Source organism: Calidris pugnax, unplaced genomic scaffold (genome assembly GCF_001431845.1).
Source record: "Calidris pugnax isolate Ruff unplaced genomic scaffold, ASM143184v1 scaffold20, whole genome shotgun sequence".
NCBI lineage: Eukaryota > Metazoa > Chordata > Aves > Charadriiformes > Scolopacidae > Calidris > Calidris pugnax.
The window spans coordinates 31980416-32001324 of NW_015094510.1; the positions used below are offsets into that span (position 1 = coordinate 31980416).

The window sequence follows — 20909 nt, forward strand, 5'->3', positions numbered from 1 at the left end:
ACCTATTAGTACTTGTCTCCTGGTTTGTTCTTAGACTGTCAGCTCTTTGGGATCAGATCAACTTTTCATTTGTTTCTTCAGCCACTGGTAAGGCTGGGAGTTAAAAGCCTGGTCTCTCCATTGTTCTGGTGATGGGAACAACAAGTAGTACTAAAAAACATGTTCTGAAATACATGGTGACTAGATATGGGTTACAGTAAATAATGGGTGTATGCTGGCACACATTGATGTTGACATCTCCACTTAAGGCACACAAACAGAAATCTTGATACAACTTTGCCAGGAACTTGATTTGTTTCTTATTGTTTTCCATTTTCACAGAAGTACTGTGATATGCTCAAAATAAAAGTGACATTAAACACTATTAAAACTTATCTATCTCCCCTAATGCAAATAAAAAAACCTTTATCTAACAGCAGGCGTGAAGAATGTAACCCTAAGAAGCATTTGACAACATACTTAAAATATAAATGAAGAAAAGCCTACAGGAGAGACGGGGAGGGACTCTTTATCAGGGAGTGGAGTGATAGGATGAGGGGTAATGGTTTTAAACTCAAAGAGGGGAGATTTCTATTTGATACCAGGATGAAGTTCTTTCCTATGAGGGTGGTGAGACATTGGAACAGGTTGCCCAGAGAAGTTGCGGATGCCCCATCCCTAGAACTGTTCAAGACCAGGCTGGATGGGGCTTTGAGCAACCTGGTCTAATGGGAGGTGTCCTTGCCCATGGCAGGGGGGTTGGAACTCGATGATCTTCAAGGTTCCTGTCAACTCTAACCATTCTAAGATTCTATGATTCTCTGATATGGAAAGGTAAAGATTATACATGATTACACATGAATTCATGTGTATCTTACCATTACAAGCTAAATATACATGAAAAACAGTGGGTTTTTTTAGGACATAATGTATGCATAGAACTGATATTCCTGAGGGTTTTGTGGTTATAAAGTGCTGACAATTGCACCTATATCTTTTAAATCTGCATTTAAATGTAAATTTTTGGGAAGCTTTTGGAAGTTGCAGGTAATACCATAGCTATGAAGCCATGAACATTTGGGGTAGGTGTTAGCTTTCTTGCTTAATTTGGGTTTTTGGTTGAGAGTTTTAAAAATTCCCCTCTCTTCACGCTGCACTGCTGATGGATTTTCTGTATGACTTTTTTTTTTTTTTTAATGAAAACTGTGGATTCTGATAGACTGTGAAGATGAGCACATTCAGAGATATAAGTACTCAGTCTTGGGCAAAATATTGAAAATTATTAAATATTTCATTTTGACATTATAAGAAATGAAACAGCCATTTTGTTTTAGAAAGAGGTATAATTTGAATTTTGCTTCAATTTTATTTTAAAGTAGAAAAATTAAAACTGGAAAGAAAAAAATGAATATTTTTTTTAAGTTGACAAATATATTTAATTTTATTCAAAATTGCTATTTTACTTCTAATTTGCTAAAGAAAACAAATAAAATCTACATGTTATTTAAAAACAGTTTTATTCTCCCCATTTTTACTTCAATGAGTGAACTGAAAAGATCCTTTAAACTGCTTTAGCTCTAGATTCCTTTTCTTTTAGAAAGGAAAATATAATGCCATGTTGTACACGGAAAAACTGAAAGCACTTGAAAAATAGTTCATCTTCTTTAAAATTCCAATCTTGTAAAGAAAATTAAAAAGAAAGTGTTATTGAATGTATAATTAATCATTTTAAAGTGTTTCTGTTTTATCTTTTTTTTTAAGGAAATGTCGAGTGGCTTTTTTTTTTTTTTAATTGTGTGGTTTACTTATTACAAAGAAATGACAGATTCTTAATTTTGCAGTGTGTCTTAATTTTTGTGCAGAACAAAAGTATTTAGCAGCCAAGATTATAATTGATTATGATATTGCTGTAGAAACATATAGTTAGATTTAGTCTCTAGCCTTCAATTTTGTGATTTGAATAGATGAGATAGAGGGAAGACAAAGAGAAGCAAGGCCCTTACAAACCTCCTGCTTGTAGAGTAAGAAATGCTAACATGAGCTGCCCAAATTTACAGAGAGTTTTGTGATAAGCAGCTGAGTCCAGATTTCCCAAATCCCAATTTTACACTTTAATCACAAGGCCTTTTTTACTCTGTTTGAATCCTGTAGTCATGAAGATATTTTCCACATGGGTATTTTTTGTATAAATTCTGAAACATCTTGTCAAATAAAGAAAAATGAAACAAAATGTAGATATTCCTACACTTTTTGGGGAAGTAAATTAATAAACTTGGCTTTAGTCCTTAAGAAAATGTTTGCTCAAGGTACAGTTGCAGTTATTTTTTTGGTTTAGAGCTTTTTATTTTTTTTAAGATACTATTGTTTAAAACCCAACTTTTCTTAGCTGTGGAAAACATATGGGTGGAAGGAAAAGGATTTGTTGTCTGCTCAAGAGAACTTCCTAATGTGAGGACCAAAGCAAGAACACATTTGGCTGTTTTTATTTCTCGGATGTTTTCTTTTGTATCTGTCTGTCTGTCTATCTATCTATCTCTCTATCATCTATCTATCTCCTGCAGTACACATCTGGGAAACAGAGGAATGTTAAGTGAAAACTCTTTCACTGTGTAAAGGCCAATTTTCCAATTCTTGCCCTCCCAGGAAAATATTTCATAGAGTCATAGAATGGTTAGAGGTGGAAGGGACCTTAAAGATCATCTAGTTCCACCCCCCCTGCCATGGGCAGGAACCCCGCCCGCTAGACCAGGTTGCTCAAAGCCCCATCCAGCCTGGCCTTGACCACTTCCAGGGATGGGGCATCCACAGCTTCTCTGGGCAACCTGTTCCGGTGTCTCACCACCCGCACAGGGAAGAATTTCTTCCTGATATCTCATCTAAATCTCCTCTCTTTCAATTTAAAACCATTACCCCTCATCCTATCACTCCACTCCCTGATAAAGAGTCCCTCCCCATCTGTCCTGTAGTTCCCTTTCAGGTACTGGAAGGCCACTATAAGTTCTCCCCAGAGGCTTCTCTTCTCCAGGCTGAGCAACCCCAGCTCTCTCAGCCTGTCTTCGTAGGAGAGGTGCTCTAGCGCCCTCACGTGCATTCTTGTCAATATATACTGCATATTAGTTTGAGCCTGCAATATTAAGGTTTAGTAGCCTATTTGTTCTAAATATACCCATGTAGTCAATGATTATCATCTACTTTCCCTCCTCCTTTTGTTTTTCCCTATGGAAAAGCAAGTTTTCTACAAAGGCCTAGGTAATCATCTCCAAATGTCATAGATAAAGCAGATTATTATTTTTTTCTAGAGCAAAAATAGGTATGATAATGGGAAAACCCAAAACTTCTTTTATACAGGTCAGAAACAAATAAAACACCACTACCAAGAACGAAGAAAAAACCCAAAACAGAGCCAGTCTTAAACAGGTGACTTTTTCCTGCCACAAAGGCATTTCTCGTTATGCTATGAAGAAATTCTGAGAGTAACGGTGACTTAATGGAAAATAAGGACTTATTAAAAATAAAGCCTGTGTACAATCTGCTACTAACAGAGTGCATTACAATGTTACCTCATAAAATCAAGTTTGCATGCATGATTAGCAGGTTAAACTTTGATTCTACTCAATTTCTTTCTCCCCATGTTTCCCCATGAATAGATAATGTAATTGATGCTTTGCCCCCAGGCTTCAAATGCCCGACTGCCTTAGTGGAATGCCAGACATGTTTAAATTCATGTTATTGGCTCTTTTCACCTTGTGGACCTGTAAAATATGTATCAAGGCTAGAACTGACAGAAATGCAGCAGCTGGCTATAAGTTAGATGTGCCAGAAAATTGCGGTATTATCCATTCCACTGAAAGTAGCTATGAAAAGCAATCATGTTAACTAAATATGAGCTAAATAACAAGATTAGGGTTTAATTAGAAAATTAAAGGAAGTGGAAACCTGTTTATTATTCTGTTGATTTCCTTACACTACCCTAAGTATTGCTTCCATGGGTATTTTTAGATAATGGACTAATATAAAATGTTGTTACTATCTTGGGGAAGAAGTGATAAAATAAGTGAGGTGTGGGGAGAGAGGAAAAGACTTTAGTCTCCAGTCAAATTAGCTTGTGCCATTAAATTACAGATGCCGATTTCCGTTTAAGTATAAAATAATGGGAGCAGAATTACACATTTGCTTCCTCTGTGGGTTGTCTCTTCAGCTCTCCTTCAGGCTTGTGGATCTCAGCTCCCACCTGAGCATGAGCCACAGTCACCCTCTCTGCTGGTGGACCAGTATTTCTGGAGCTCTACTCAGTGCAGGGGCAGCCTGCCAGCTTCCACTTGTGGGGCACATCTAACATCATGGCAAAGAGCCAGGTTACTCTGCCTGGGTCATGAGTAGAGAGGCTGATGCTTTGCTCTTTCTGAAATATAATGTCCTTTCACATATATGACTTAAGAATTGAGGTAAAAAATAGTAATGCAGAGATTCTGAAAAATAATAGATCACTGGGTAATACACTAAGACAGTTATTAATGTTCTGATTTGGAAAACCATATATGAAACCCAATGAAAACTATTACTAGCTTTCCTTGAGCATCTGATAACTCTATCAAGGGTGATAATTCACATAATCACTGAAAGAAATGTGTCAGAGGACAGAGCTAAACAGGCTCTGGACTTCAGGGATATCTGGATTCCAGGAAAAAGTGGCTGCCTGAGCGAAGCAGATCATGAAGCCACTGGCATTTCAAGAGTGCCATAAAAATTATAAGCTGCATGTAATTTTGCAAAGAATTATACATGTAGCAGGGTTTGTTTTGTTTTGTTTTGTTTTGTTTTGTTTTTTTTTGTTTAAAACAGAGTCCATTTTGTTATTGTTCTGACTTCACAACTCCATGCAGGTTCTAACAAATTGGAAAATTATATCTTATTGTAACTCCTGTCTTCTCACTCTCTCTATAGATTAAAAAATGAGACCGCATCTATGTTTTAATTAAAAAAACCCACAAATACAACCCCCCAGATCATTCACAATCTTTTCTTAAAGAAAGGTGTTTTGAAATGGAGGGGTTGACAATAGACTTCTGCTGTACCATGCCATGTTAAGCAGGCATGCCAAATAAATTCCAATGCAATTTCTCTGAAGGCTGTTAAGTTGTTTTACTGGCACATGTCTGGATTTCAATGTCATGCTACAAAACACTCCCCTCTAGCATGACATTTGTGCAGCTGTAACTCTGGTAGCAAAAAGGTATTCCTAACCGGGAAGCTAAAAGTGCAAGTAAACATCGAGTGTAGCCTTTTTTTTCTGTTTTAACTAATATGTTACTGATTTATTATTCAAGAATACCTGCATTATTATCAGCTACATCACTGTTTATCAGGGGGAGCCCCATTTACTGGAGTACAGATCGTTGCTACTTGAGTAGCAACGTGTGTTCCTTCCAATGGCAACAATAGTGGAGTATTACCCAGAAATGAACACCCATCACCATTTGAAAATACACTGCACACTGTGTGTTTTTTCTGTCCCCAAATTATTTTGTTTTACTGATCATTATTATGATTTATCAATTCATTTTTACAGAGGTAAAGTTGCAATGTTTGTCCAAAGGAATATTGAAAATGGATGCGCATGGAGAAGACTTTCACTAGAGTTGTCGGAATATGTTTTAGTAAATACAGCCTTTGTTTGATCAACACTGGGAAAGAAGAAGAGGGAGCCTAAAATCCATGACAGTTAGATGAAATCTAAGATTTTGAAACTTCATTTTGTGAGAAAAACATTCGCTCACAGCTTCAATACAACCGGTCAATTACAGTCCTGAACTATATTCTTTCAAAAATAGGAAACATATTCATCTGAAAGAACATAATCCCAGGGGTGAAAACGATTACAGGATAAACCTTTTCCAGAATGTTTTTGTCATCTCTGATATGTATCACCTGAATAAATAGAGAAGTTGTTCAAATATTTGGGTCCAACAGAATTTTCACTGCTGAGGAAATACGGTACAAAATCAAGGAAAGAATAATGGTGGTGCAATAATGTTTTTTTTTAAAATAATTTCAGACAGAAGCAGCTGGAGTTTTTTATTTCATTTTCCTTTCCTCTTCTTCTTTCTGGAACAAAGTATGTAGCATCTGAGGCTTCTGCTATAAAGTTGTCAAGTTTTACACTGTGGGGAGCTTGCAGAAGATGGGGAGAGTTGGAAAAAATTCCACGTGCGTGAATGGGAATCAAATCACTTCAGTGCAGTTATGTGATTGCACAGTGAAATTTAATATCAACTAGCAACTACACAGTTATTTAAAGCAGAAAAAAATAAATATGTCTTATTACAAGTGCAGATAGGTTTGTTAGACCTCATTTGAAGTAGTGAATCCAATTTTAGGTGCCACAATGAGAAAGACATTGATCAACTAAAGCAAGTTCGGGGAGGCCACCGGGATGGTGAGGCTGGAGCTCTGGCCTTGTGAGGAGAGACTGGGGGAGCTGGGCTTGCACTGGGAGAGCAGAGACAGCTTTGGGGGACATAACAGCAGTCCCCAATGCCTATGGGGAGGTCATCAAGGAGACAGAAATGGGCTCTTCGTAGTGGTGCAGGGTGGGAGGACTAGAGACAGTGGTCATAAATTGAAATAGGGGGAGTTCTAGTGAGATAGATTGAAAGAAAAATCACAATGAGATTAGTTAACTGCTGACACAGGTTGACCAGAGAGGATGTGCAATCTCCCTCCTTGGAGATTTCAAAGACTCAACTGGACAAAGCCCAGAGCAACCTGCTCTGAAGTCAGTTTATCCAATTTTGAGCAGGAGGCTGGACTAGAGACCTCCCGATATCCACTCCAGCCCCAATTATTCAATTGATTTTTGTTTCTGTCTAAGAAAATCATCCTGAACATTATGCTGTGAAGGTTTATGGGTGGCATATACACAGACCAGTGACCTATGGGGAGTTGAGACACAAGATTAACTTATTTTAAAAGATAAGAATTTTATTTCAGAATGAGAGAGATAAACACATTTTGGCATTGCCACTTGTAATTCTTATAATCTCCCTTAATGAGAAGACAGAGTACAACACAATGTCTGAATTTGTCCAGATTATTTCCAACTACAAAATCAGTTCTGCTTTCAAATTCAGGTGGGATCTTTGAATTTGACACTCATCTATTCTGTATGATTAATAAACTACTTATAATTTATTCAGCTGAAGAAACATCAAAACAAAATCAAAAGTCTCTAGGCCTCCTAAATAACAACAAAGAATATAGATTAATTTGAAAGTGTCCTGAGATGCATTTTTCTTTTCAGGCTTTGTTCAAACCCTATCTCTATCTCTTTCTGCCTCTTAAAATGCATGTCTCCAGCTGCCTAGGGATTTCTCTCAGATTCCTAATCCTTCTTTATCTTCCTTCATTCTGCACAAGTTATTGTCAATGATTTCAAACTTTCTGAGACCACTGCAATTTTCAGGAGACCCAAACGCAATATTAAACATTTTTTCTAGGTCCCACAGTACCATCCCAGTCAGAAATATAATGAAATTTCTTTAAATGCACTAACAGTTTATGGTAGAGTGTGCATGACAAAGAAACACTTTGGCGCACAAGGCATCTCAAATTAAGAAGCTTCCCATGTCTTCCCTAACTTGCTGAAAAAAATTCTGTGCACCTTCAAGGAGAGAAGTTATGAAGAATAAAGGGAGGGAGGCTCCTTGGTAGGAGCTGTGTGAAGAGACTGAGAAGCAGCCTGCAACCAAAGAACAGTGGAAGACTGCCAGAGGGTAGGCAGCAATGGCTTAAGTGTAGGATGAAGAGTAAGGCAACACGGAGGGACTAAGACAGCAGGGAATGGGTTTATGTGAAATTTCTGTAAATTAAACAATATTCCTGTAAGTAAAACACACTGGCTCCCCATTACAAAGAATATCACCCTGAAACAGTGATGACTGGACACACAGATGTGTACCAGGGAGAAGAAAATAATTCTATTATTATAAAATAGTTCTTGTTTCTGATAATACCGGAAAACTAACCTTTTTAATCTCTTCTTACCTGCTTCGTTGGTTCTGATCATTCGTGATGGTGCACTTGGGTCTCCAGTCCCAATTTTGTTGGTTGCTACAACTCTGAACTCATACTCCACCCAAGGGTTAAGCTCAACAGCCATGGCAGACTCCATGTCACCACTTATCACATCTGGAACTGCAGACAGTAAAGAAATATGTAGGTCACTCAGAAATCTGAAGTTCATGTGCAGTGTCTCAATGGCAAGTGGACTTTGAGAATACAATATGGCCATTAGAAATGATAGACATCAAGGATCTAATATGTCAGAAATTACAGCTAGGTTTTTGGCACTGTGGTACCCCTGAAAAGACATAGATTGAAGGATATAGGGGAGGTCTTTCTGCTTATTCACAGATGCATCATGGCAGATGTCTTTGTGGTGTCCTTTCAGAGCTGTTGCTAAGTAACATGAAAGGAATGAAAAAAGAAAAAAAAATCAGTGATTTTAATTTATCATTGTTCTCTTAAGACTCTCTGTTTCTGCAGTTGCCGGTGGTTATTATTGTGATGAGCAGGAGTTTTGAACAGTCTACTTGTGCTGTTTGAAAGTTTTTCTCACCTGTTTTTACGGTCTGCCAGCCAAGAGAAAATGGACTGCGTGCTTGCAGGTTGTAGAGGGAGATAGGGCTGTGATTGTCTGCCCCAGGACTCCAGGAGAGTGTTGCTGTGGTGTCTGTAATTTCCTCCACTATTACAACCCCTGGGGGACCAGGAGGACCTAGAAATAAAGTGGAATAATCAAACAGACCACACCGTCATCGCGGATGAGCAGCAATAATACAGGAGACGTTTCTGTAGGGAACCAGTGGAGTTCAATATCCATGAAATACAAGGGTTATGGGAAATACAAGGGTTATCATGGAGATACCTCATTTCCATGATTTCTGCTGGTAAATTGTGATTGTTCCTGTTCTAAATGCTGTGTGGGTGAGTTTCAATTAACTTGTCAGAGCAACAGCAACAGAACTAGAAATAGAAACAGATTAAAAAAAAATAATCCTCCATTATAATTGTTCTGAACCTAAAATTAAAGGAAAAAATGAGGAACTTTAAGAAGCATCCAGGCTAGACTGAACAATTGCAATCACATGATCTCTTTGTGTGAGACATGTCAGCAGGAGAGACAAATAGTGATTAAAATGAAGCACAGGTGAATGTTCTTCTTGAAGAACAATAATATTACTAATTGAATCAAGAATACAGCATTTGTCTTTTTTCTCAAATTCACTCATTCAGGGAAACCTCCTGGATTGCTGTCCTGCTGGAAGTCCATTAACTGTTTAATCGAAAGCTATTAAAAGCAAAACAAAACTCAAAAGCAAATATTTTAAAGGTTGATAATTACTATGGTTCCATTAAAAAACGCAACAAAACCACAACAACTTCTCACTTCAAAATTGAAAGGATTATTTATTCCACCAAATGAGAATATGCTTGTTACCATTTGTATAGGCCATGTGCCTGATCCAATAGGTGAGGTCTTTGGTAGCAAACATGGCTTTACAAAGTAAAATGTGGCAATACTGTCCCACTCCCATCACCAATTTTCATCTTTAATTCTTCCTGACATTGATATTACTGGTATTTGAAAAAATCCATTTGCACTTGCCAAACTTAATTGGAGGCAAGGTTCAGGATCCTCTTCCACAGCTGTTGCAATGAGATCTTTAGGAGAAAAATAATAATCTCTCCTGTGGTTCTTATACTTAAAAACTTATGTTAGTCCAGGAGTACAGGACTTAATACTTCAGTAAAATATTAATATTATTAATATCTATAATTATTTATGTCAAATCTGGATTTTCTCTGCATCCTAGACCCTCCTGTTTTGTTTCCATCCCCCTGTTGTTGAAGGCTGAAATTTTGCTTCTGCTCCTACACAGTTGGAGGACTGTGAAATCAGAATGCACTACTGGACACTTTCTCCAGAAAACTGCAGGAAGGGTGATGATGGAAACCACTTCATTAACAGAAAGCAATTGCTGCTACACTTTTGTGGGATCTCAATGTTGTTTCCTTGTATTATGAGCTGTAGTGGAGCAGATCTTTTGGGTACCTCTATTCCTGTGAGCTGTGGTGAATGATGCGGTCCCACTTGCTGAACTCTCAGAGCTCAGCACCTGCAGATCAGGGTGGCAAACACTTGGGTCTGGTGCCTCCATTTCTCCATTTGAAGTGGCAGTTGTAGCCAGGATTTCTGCATTACTGAGCTTAGCATTATTATTTTTTAGTGCTATTTCATGCAATCAAATCTTTTGCTGGATAGAATCCTTAGTCCATGAGTAGAAACAAATTTATCTGATATCAAAGGCTAAAACCCCTCATTAACTGAAATTTTTTTAGTTGCTGGGATTTTTTGTCATTTGCAGCTGCAAACAGCTTTATAGTTCCTCTGATATGCCTTCAACAAAAGCGTGTTTACATGAACTATGACAGCAGTATGATCAGAGTTCCATAATAGTTGGGCTCAGTAAGCTTCAGAATGAAGGAGACATTGAATCCTTTAAATGAGAAAGCAAATTGCACTATTCACTTGATTCTGTTTGCTTGGCAATGATCTACAAGCAACTAATTGACGTTAAAATGTTGGAAATATATGTCATTTAGAAATAATAGCAACAAAAAAAGACGAATGTTTGGAATTCATGGGATTCAATTCAAGAAATGTAAGGAATTCAGCAAAGCTTAGCATTATGGATGTATGATGGATCAAGACGGTCTCCCCAATGCACTGCAGGCCTCTTTGCAGGAGCTCGGGGTACAGCTCTGGGCTCTAGGAAAAATAAATTCTTCCAGTACCGTGGGTGGTGAGCAGCTCCAGAGCTGGGAGTCTCTCTTTCTCCCTTGCTCTGCCTGCTCAGCAGGCTTGACTTCACTGCTGTAAGTGCCTTTCATCGAATCGCAAACAGTGCTGGGGTAAGATGGTGCCCCTCCTTGGATACCTGGTGACTCTTGGCCTTCTGGAGCCCCATCTTCATTTGCAGTTGAAAGGTCATGCTGTTCTTCCTGGGAGAAGACACGGCAGAAAGATGTGCCCTCTGCACTCCTGCCTTCCTGACAAGTGTTTACTGTTCTTCAATGAGAAGCACCAGGTCAGGTCTTTGTCTCAGAATAGCAAGTCCTGGGGCTAATTTAATAAAACAGGGTGATCTTCAATCTCCATCATCTATTATTTCAGGCTATCTGTTGATGTAGGAAAATACTAGTGAATTTTTTATTTGTAGCCATGAGGGAAAGTTTAAAGGAAAGCTGGGATCTTGATACAGTCATATGCTTTTACTGGGCTGCTGCCCTAGGCTCAGAATTATATCATGCTCCCAAGCACAAACAAAATTAAAGGGAAATATTTTAGTACTTTTCCTCTATGACAATATTTCTCCCAAGCACAACGAATGTTGTTAAAGAGTTTCTAGCCACTGCATTATAGGCAAAAGAACAAGCGTCTTGCTTATATAAAAATATGTAAAATATATTTATGCAGACATCTCCTGCTAAATTCTCAATATATTTTGTTGTTGGAGTTCTCTCATGTTTTTTAAACCTCTTAAATGCATTCCTAGTCATGACAATGTGTCATTATGCTTTCTGAGATGTGTGCTCTTACACAGTTTGCAGGATGACTGCTAAAAAGCATTTCCATTTCCAACAGCAGGCATTCTTGAAAGCAGATTAATAAAGGACAAAAGCCTCAGTGATGACAAATGTATGACAGTTAGCCAGGACCTGAGTGCTATGCAGATGTCACTCATTTTTGTAGAAATCTCATTAAATTTTATGCTTGGATGTAATCATTCATGGTGTCAGCCGGATGGCTAATGCAGAGAAGCTTTTCTCCCAAGGGCTGCTTTATTGTTCAGGATCTCTAAAACAATTTTTTAGTTGAGAATAGCCAATTGAGGAAAAAATGCAATCTGCTCAAATGCTTCTCTGGAAACTACACAGAAAATGACTGTTCATAAATGCACTACAGTGCAGTCGACCTTCGTAGAGAAGACATTTGGGACTGCAATAAGCTCTTATGCTGCTCTAGGAGCAGTAGAAACCCAGTGTCAAGGATATTATTCGTTATCTTCTTTCAGAGGAATTCCATAGATTGATACTTCATTTCAGGACATGTGTGAGTGCATTTTGGCAAACTTGTTTTATATGTCTTTTTATTGTTGGAATGATCATTCTGAGAGGTCTCTTAGATTACTGCCGTGGTACGATGTTAATGTGAGAGTTCTTGAAAGACTATTACCAATAATAGCCATAGTCATTCGGTGAGGCAGTGCCCTTTCCTGTGAATCCCAGAATGTGCACTGATTTACTCCACTGCTGCCTGACCAGGACAATACTTACTTTTACAAAACAACTAAGATGCCTGATATGTAGCAGTTCACGAACACAGATTTCTTGACCTGAAGATTTTGCTTTCTGAATGACAAGGTGACCTGGCATGTCATCAAGAAGATGAGAGGTCAAGAAAAAGGAAAAGAAAGAGGCCATAGCTCTTTCTTTTGGAAAAGGATGGAAAAGGTTCTTGAGAAAACAGGAGCTTAACTGTTTCTTGTAGGATAAATTCTTTTTTCTGTGCCCACTTATGGCAGATGAAATGTTCGCACATGATGAGGAATAAGAGGATGGAGAAAAAGTTCCATGTATAGTAAATTCGATAGGCACCATGGCTTTAGTGGATACATCCATATCCTCATTCCCTCCATGTGTGGGTGTACCCCAGTGCTTCCCCAAAGGTACCCCAAGTGGCTATACACGCCCTGGGCAGAAGGTGAGATTACACCCCAGCCAGTGGCAGAACAGACAGGGTGACTCAGGGTTGGAAGGTAAGAAAGAGAAGGCATCAGTGTTTCAGCCTGAATATGTCATTTTGTGCTCCTTTGCCCTGATGACTTCTTTGCCTTGTACAAACCTAAAAATAGAGGATCTGGGGAAGAACATCTTGAGAGATGAGAGCTGTGAGCTCAGATGATATTCTACAGCCCCAAGGCTCTGAGTTGGGTCTTTGTATTGTGGTAGTTGTGACGACACAAAATGTATGGGCAGTGCAGGGAATATGAGTTGAATTTTCACGTTAGGAAGAGAAGTACCAGTAGCCCATGAATTATATTGTGAATGGCATAACTAGCAGGTCCCAAATAGCATAAGAAACTGAATTTTGGACATGCCTTTTTAACTGGCACATCCTACTGACTGCCTTAAACCCTGTAGGGCATCGTTTTTCATCTGTCCCAGTTCCTGTCCACGCTGCCTCCTTCACTCTCTGCAATCAGTGTGGGCACCAGCAGTTCCAGAATGGCATGAGTGACTTTTAGGCAATGAGCTCTTCAACATCACCACATCTGATTCATATTTTCATACTTGTTTCTAGGCACTTTTTTTGACTGAAGTTACAGATATGAGTTGAGTTTACATTTGTAAGAAGGTTTCTTAGAACAAAGGGTCTCTTTTAAACTTTAAAGAAATCCAGTTTTTAAAGATGGTAATCTCTTTCCCTGTCACACCATTGAAGATATTATAACAAAGATCTTATTACAAGATCAGATTGCTTGAAGTGTCTCGAACTGGAATCTGTGGGTTGAAGGGCTGCTGGCATCTACAGTAACACATTATCTTCCAATATAGTAAATTTTTAAGCTACACTGATATACTGAAAAGGGCCAAAGCATCGATCTGAACTCTAGCACTGTTCCTATGCACTATTATGTTGTCAGCCAGTCCCTATCGTAATTTCCTCCCTGTGGAATTATGACCTTCGCAGCCAATCCCTTGGCACAATTAATGTATTACCATGGGCTGGGGCAGATCCCAACAGGCAGTTTGTTGAGCCCATCCTGTTTTGAGAGGGGAGGGGGGCCAGGGATGTAGCTGTGTGGATGGGAACTCTGCTGCACCCATTGGCTTCAGGGAGCAGTTTACTATTATGGACATATTCTGTGAGTTCAATTAATGGGGTCTGCGCTTAGTGCATCTTCCTGGCCTTTGCTACAGCTCAAATGCTATTTCAAGGGCCAGCAAGAATCTGCTGACCCCATTTAAGTGCCATTTAATAATGCTGTGTCTGATGGCCTTTAAACCCAAGTGCTTGTCTTTAAGTTTTATTGGTAATATCACAACTGAAAGGAGCACTGTGGTCAACCCAACCAGCAGTTCCTGTGTTAAATTTGCTCCAGGTCAGCGGAGTTCAGAGGAAACATCACTTCTCCAAAAATATATCATGAGAGTGGATTTCTTGCTTAGATTGGTAGTTTTGCCAGTCTACAAGATGAATAGCTTTAACCTCTTTTTTATTTTTAGACCACAAAATGTGTACACTTAAACCACGGTTTGTAGTCATAAAGGCTTTCATCCCTTCCCACTACAGAATTGCTCTCTGCTCCATTTCAAAATCTTACAGCTTCCAGGTAGCCATTTGTTCTTAAGGATCACTTTACTAACACTAGGCATGCACTGTGCATTTGGTTCAGTGCACAGTCTTAGAATACATGTTATACATGGTAGAAGAAAGCTATTTTCATCTTATTTTTAAGAAATCTTCCTGCCATGAATGTTATACTAATGTTTGTATAGTTCAAAGGATTTTAGGTTTGTATATGTTAGTAAGTTTCCAAGGGTGTACAGCATTAACACAAAGAATAGGAAGAGTGGACACTATTTTTTTCTTCTTCTAGGAAAGCACAATGTATATGGACATCTATAACAATAGAAAACACATTTTGAGCAGTAAGAGTTAAAAGGATAATAACAGCAAACAACAGTGAAAAAAGTATTACTAAAATACACAGAATATATTTGGCATCTAAATCTATTAAAATCCTTAAGTGTAGACCAATGAGATAGTACTGAAAACAAAGTAAACTGCATTCACACTTAGAGAGCACAGATCTATTTGCAACAGAACTGAGACCAATAAATTATTTATCTTTTAGTTTCTCCTAAAGCATATTTTATAATATGTATGTAATATATAAAATATTTTTATATAAATATATACAATACAAAAATTACTAGGTGTGCTGAAACAATCTTTTGTGTGATTATTGATGGAAACAAGAAAACTTGCTGAAAAAATTTCTCTGCATTTCATTTATTTGACCTCTTTTTGTTACAGAAGAGGGCACTTTTTGTTAGTTAGCACCTCAAATTAAAAAAAAATGAGCAAACTTGCCTGACTATTGCTTTACTATAATTCTTTTGCAAAGAGCTAATGGTCTTTTTTATTCTGCTGTTGTCTCCCAGCCTTAGTTACCTGGTAGTGTCAACCTTTGCTATAGGTTACAGTTTACACTGTTTACATTGCAGAAAGTCAAATCCTAAGTAAGTCATTTTGGGACTAGTAGCCCCTGCTCCTTTGTAAAACCAGACATCAGGCTGCACTGTATCTAGAACAAGTAAGTGGAGCAATCTGAAAAAAAGTCTGCTAAATTGGAGATGAGCTGGCTGCTCCATAGGTTGTTGTTGTAAGGCAGTGTGTAATGCAGCAGCCAGCATTTGTCGGAGTAATTTGCAATTGATGGTACTTACTCTCTTGGGTATAATATATTTTAAACCAGCTTTGCAAGAAGAATTTACAATTAAGAATTAAGTGATGGAATTTATTTGACAACTGAAAGTTTTTGAAATTTTTTATGATAAAAAACTTTCTTTTGTTAAATAAATATTAAAATACTGGAGACTTGGTACTGTTGATTAGGCTCTGAAAAAAGACATAAAAAAAGTCCTTTAGCTTCACATCTTTGTATTCCTAACTCAGTCGTCATGATCCTATAAGGAAATGTGACACAAGAAAGGGATAACTCTGAAAATTAGCCTACTTTGGTGTTTGTGGTGTCACTAGCATCACTAAGAATACAGAGGTTTATATAGGAAAAATCACTTGGTTCTAAATGTTTGAAGCACTGGCCCATCCACATCACATAATAGTATCATGTTAAATTTTGTGGTGATCCTCTAACCTGTAAGAAACCCCCTGGTGTTCTCAGAAACTGCTGCTGCTCCAAAAGTGCTACTCACTCAGTGCAGGCGAAAGTGATCTTTACTTTTAATAGACTATAGTGAGACTCACGTTGATCTTTTTGAAAGCATGTTAGACTCCAGTGTGAAGTTCCCAGCTCCCACTATTTTTCTTTGCTGAACTGTAGAGATTTTTTCTAAGCCAACCCTCCAAACTTGCAGAAGAAAGAGCAAGGAATATACAATAACTGGTTCTGTTAGGAGGTTTTTTTACACAAGATTTTTCTTATTGAACCCTATGGAAAAACAACACTTCAAATGAGTTTGTTAGAAACTGTGTGCTTCAAGAGCAAAAGGATACCTTTTTCCAAAAGTGAATGTAAGAAGTACCCTTCCACTCTTAGCTATAAATCCTGCAGGTGTTCTTCAAAACCTCCCTGCCAGATTTTGGGCTGATGAATTACATACACACAAAGTGAAAAACACTGTTGACTTTTTAAATGTAGTTGATTGGACCAACTAAGGTAATAAAGGTTAGCCCCGGTGTCAACCTTTTTTATGACAGAAGTATTTGGTGTTTTAAATGTCTCTACAGTGAAGCACAGGATCATGAAGATATCCTTTGTAATGAAAATATGAATGCACAGATTGCTTCAAATTTCTACAGCATAATGGGGAAATAAGAATATAATAAGCTGGTTTTGGAAGACAGGCTTTAAAACTAAATTAACTTACCAAGCAGGCATTGTCTTGAGGAAACCTGACACATTGCTGGCTACAAGATCACCTGAGACATCTGTGAGATGCAAGTCTCCTGGCTGGTACTTGGGTGTTTGGTAACCATGTTTGTGATCATATCATTAGTGTCAGAACATGACATGCATATTTATCCTCTATTAGAGCCTTCTGCCTTGGTAATCACTTCTTTGTGAAAAAACGGTATAGAGACAGCTCCACTACTGGTGTGCCAATGATAGACGGAAAACCAGCCAAGCTGAAACAGTCTGCTATTCTGCTTCTCTGCTACTCAATATTCACTGAAAGTTGAAGATCTGGGTGGATAAATAAAGGCTGGCAGGCAGACAAAGCACGTGACATGGGAAACTATTCTTGGACAGATGTCAAGAACGGGATTGACATTCTTAAATATCATAAATCACTTCTGCTTCTTAAATGGCTGATGACTTCATGTGCTGTGGCAATCGTTTATTGACTGTGTAGCGAATATCTAAATATCTATACTGTCTTGTAAACATCCTTGTTTGCATGGTAAACAGCTATTCTGCACATATTTTCCTTGGGTGAGTAAACAACACAAGGCATAAATGAAGTGAAATCAGGCAATGACTTGGGTGTCAGGAATGTCAGTCCATAGCTGTGATTTTTGTTGTATTCATTCACACCACTAAGACTATTTCTTTCACCACCAGACATACATAATTCCTGTTACAGGATTCCTCTGAAGTAGCACATTTATGCGGGCCTGGTGCCAGAATAGTTACCGCCCTATGTGAAAAGCTGCCTTCTCTTCTGGATGTCCTTGAGCTGTATCACCTTGCCCTATATGCTGCCTTCTCCTGCTATGGGCTCTGATGACAGTCTCCCAGAGAATCTTGCAGCAATATTTAAGGCTTTACTATTATCCGTCTCATTGCCCTGCTGCAGGGCAAATCTGGTGCAGAGGAGCATGCCTGTTATTTAACTTTTCCCTTTCCCAGTGCACACTCCAGTATAACCTGTTGATAATAGTTCCCCTGAGGACTAAGGGGGTTTTTTGGGGGCAGCAGTCAATTCAATGAAGTAAGAAAATATTTGGGTTCCTCGAGATACACTAAATTGTGCCCTGAACAGTCAGGTTCTCATTTGTTTGTCTCCTGACTTCTGTGCTCCTGGCTACTCTGCCTCAGAAGAACATATCTTGATCCCGCCTAATCCACTGCCTGCAGGTACAGCATGCTTTGGAGGAGAGACAAGTGTGATTCTGAGGCTGGGTCTGGAACAGCTAAAAAGAGATATCCTACCTTGTAGACGAGCATTGCAGTTACTGAGCTAAGCTGTAAGTGATCAACATCGCCTCTTCTGCCTTAAATCAATTCTGTCTTAAATCAATTTGAACTGAATCCTCTCTTTTATCGTCCCCATATTCAGAGAGCACAGGAATTCTCTGAGGACTTCCACAGAGTCAAGATGTAGAGGGGATGGTGGATCTCAGATGGATGAAAGAAAGACCAAGACTTATTTTTTTAAGTACCTAGTAATAAGAAAAACTTATGATAATGAATTGCAGAGAATTTGTAGAACCATATTTTGCAGACTAAATGCTTTTGCAAAGAGTTTCTTTCCTCCATCTAAGAAGTTGCAGCAAGGTATAGTTGTCTTCAAGTTACTTGTGATAAAGTTCCAGAAAACTGTCCTTTGACTTAAAAAGAGTGCACCAGTTGAATACATAATTCAGTATGAATTTAGTCAGCTTGCTAATAGCAATAATTCTGATATTCATGAATATCTAAAGGAGGTAAAATTAGATTATTTTAATTTAATTTATTCAGTATGTCCAACTTATTTCCTGAAGAAACGGTGTAAGCAGAACAATTTTTTGAGTAAAAAATACAATGATATATTAAAAATATCAAATGAACCTTACGATGTAACTAATGATTGAAATGCTGTTGTATGCTGGTATGATATTATCAGCATTCAATACTGGCTTTTTCTGCAGAGGCAAAAGGAGAGATAGTAAGGTCAGAACAAGGATGTGCTGGAACTTTGCTTATATCGATACTTCTAAGAGTTTATAACAAAGCTTCTGCTATCTCAGTTTGGCCACAGGCTGTAACATTTAAAACACAAAGATATTTTGTAATATCCGTAAAATGAAATTATTTCACCTAGAAACTATAATGGAACTAAAATATAATACAGCTTTGGATTTCAGACTTTACTGCGTAGTGGCAATGGTTTTTCTTTATAGATGATGAGTTCCTCTGTTGGGTGAATTTCTTCAGAGTTTACTGAAATATTTATTGAAACCTCTGTTGCTGCTGGTCTTTTCTCCTAAGCAATGCTCAGTATCTCCAACAGCTAAACCTAAAGAAGTTTGAAAGGTGCAGCAATTTAGGATCATCAGATAGTGTCAAATTGCAGACCACCTAGTGCACTCTATAAACTGAAATAAATGGAGAAAAAAGAATTAGAGATACTGAAATGAAAAGGAAATGCCTGTAACAGTGTAAGGAGAGATAGATTAGATCTCTTAAATATTTTTGATTTTTGAAATGCTGAAGTCTATAAATCGATATCATTAACAACTTTGCACTGGAAATGCTTTAAACATTTTCTGCAATACAAAACAAAACAAAACCATCCTAAATTTTTTGGTGAAAACAATACTGTCACTGTAGGATATTATTGCCCTCATTTCCATAAGTTTTACAGATATCTTAAAGAAATTAACTACTTCAGCAGACCAACCATATCCTGTACTTTCATGAAAACTGAATTATACATCAGGACAAAAGCAGTCACACAGTACAAAGCATTTTGTGAAAGCGATGCAAACGTTTCTTACTGTATCCTATAATTATCCAATCACAGAAACATAAAAAGGAGAACACTGTAAGCAATGTGTATTTGAATTTAAATTCCATTATAAAGCAGTCATAGATTTCATTTCATCAGCAAGGTGGCATGGTAATAAGACACCCACATGCATACATTCTGATACTGCTTAAAATGCCCTTATTTTCATCTCAAACGTCTTCCTTAGAGAAGCACTTATTTTCTGCATCACACTCATTTATATAACTGGCATGCTTAAAAAAATATATTTTTTAGCCAGTCTGCAACGTCCTTGATAAAGGTAAACTGAGAGATTTTTGTCACTAATAGGTTCAACAGCATTAAAGTTGAGATTGCCTTGCCAATCCATAGAGCCTCCAGCTCCCATCTGAGAGAGGTAAAGGGAATACTTAAGGTCTTGCGTAACCTACAAGGATGAATCAGATTTCATAAGGCATCTAAAATGACATTATATGTCTGTGTTGAGGCAACTGAATACCACCATCCCAATAGTGCCATAGCTCACAGAAATCTAATGGTCCTCAAAATGACTTTATCGAAATATTTAACAGCTGCTTTCATCAAAATGTGAAAAGCCCTGCAGTCAGTCAGAAACATTCTTTATCATTTAAAGCATTTATTTTTCTTGTAAGTGATCAATATGAACATATCAAATCTAAAGAAGTGGTGGAATGTGATATTTTTGAAAGTTATAGTCTCTAAATTGTTGTCGTTTTTTTCTTTTTTTTTTTTTTTTTTTTGGATTACTCCCCAGGCAGTTAAAACATTCACAGTGTCACATACACAGAATCATTTGGATTCTAATGGGTCAAATATAAACTTTTCTGTGTTTATTTAGGAATGAAGGATGCCTTAGGTGACAAGAAATGCCTGTTGTTATGACTAGTAATATTTTAGAAGCACACTAAAGCCTGGCTTTGAAGAAGGGTTATAACCCGGCCTATCATATTGTGCAGATAATTAATTGCAGGTGCACTTAATTGAGATATAATTCATTGCCAGTGCCAAACTGTGCCATAAAGCTAAGGAAGGGGACACTGAAAATATGGCCTGAAGGATTTTGCTCCTACTGCTGTTCAAGTTGATGGCAAAAACTCCTACTGATCTGAACAGGAACAGAATTTGGTCCTAACTGTTAGACGTTGTGCCTGTGAGTGAGGCTCCTTTTAATGTAAATTGACATGTCTTAGTCTGACAAATTCTTTTCATTATGGGCACTAGGATTACTTCATGGCCTAAGGCATTCATGGCTCTAAATTGTTCTTGGCATTTTAAAAAATAATAATTTTAAGCCTATCCCCTCTCTTATTCCATTGTGGGTCCTTAACCTCTCAGGCTTCTGC

General features: G+C 37.9%; 1 protein-coding gene across 3 annotated transcripts in view; it reads right to left on the reverse strand.

The window, feature by feature from the left end:
• Positions 1-20909, reverse strand: part of CNTN5 (contactin 5) — a 680570-nt gene that overhangs the window by 32299 nt on the left and 627362 nt on the right. For 2 of the 3 annotated variants that reach the window (XM_014966118.1, XM_014966119.1), the window contains exons 17-18: positions 8597-8755; positions 8023-8172 (exon numbers count right to left, since the gene is read on the reverse strand). In XM_014966118.1, coding sequence (XP_014821604.1) covers positions 8023-8172; positions 8597-8755 — 309 coding nt within the window. The remainder of the gene's footprint in view (positions 1-8022; positions 8173-8596; positions 8756-20909) is intronic. The other variant, XM_014966120.1, reaches the window with a different exon arrangement.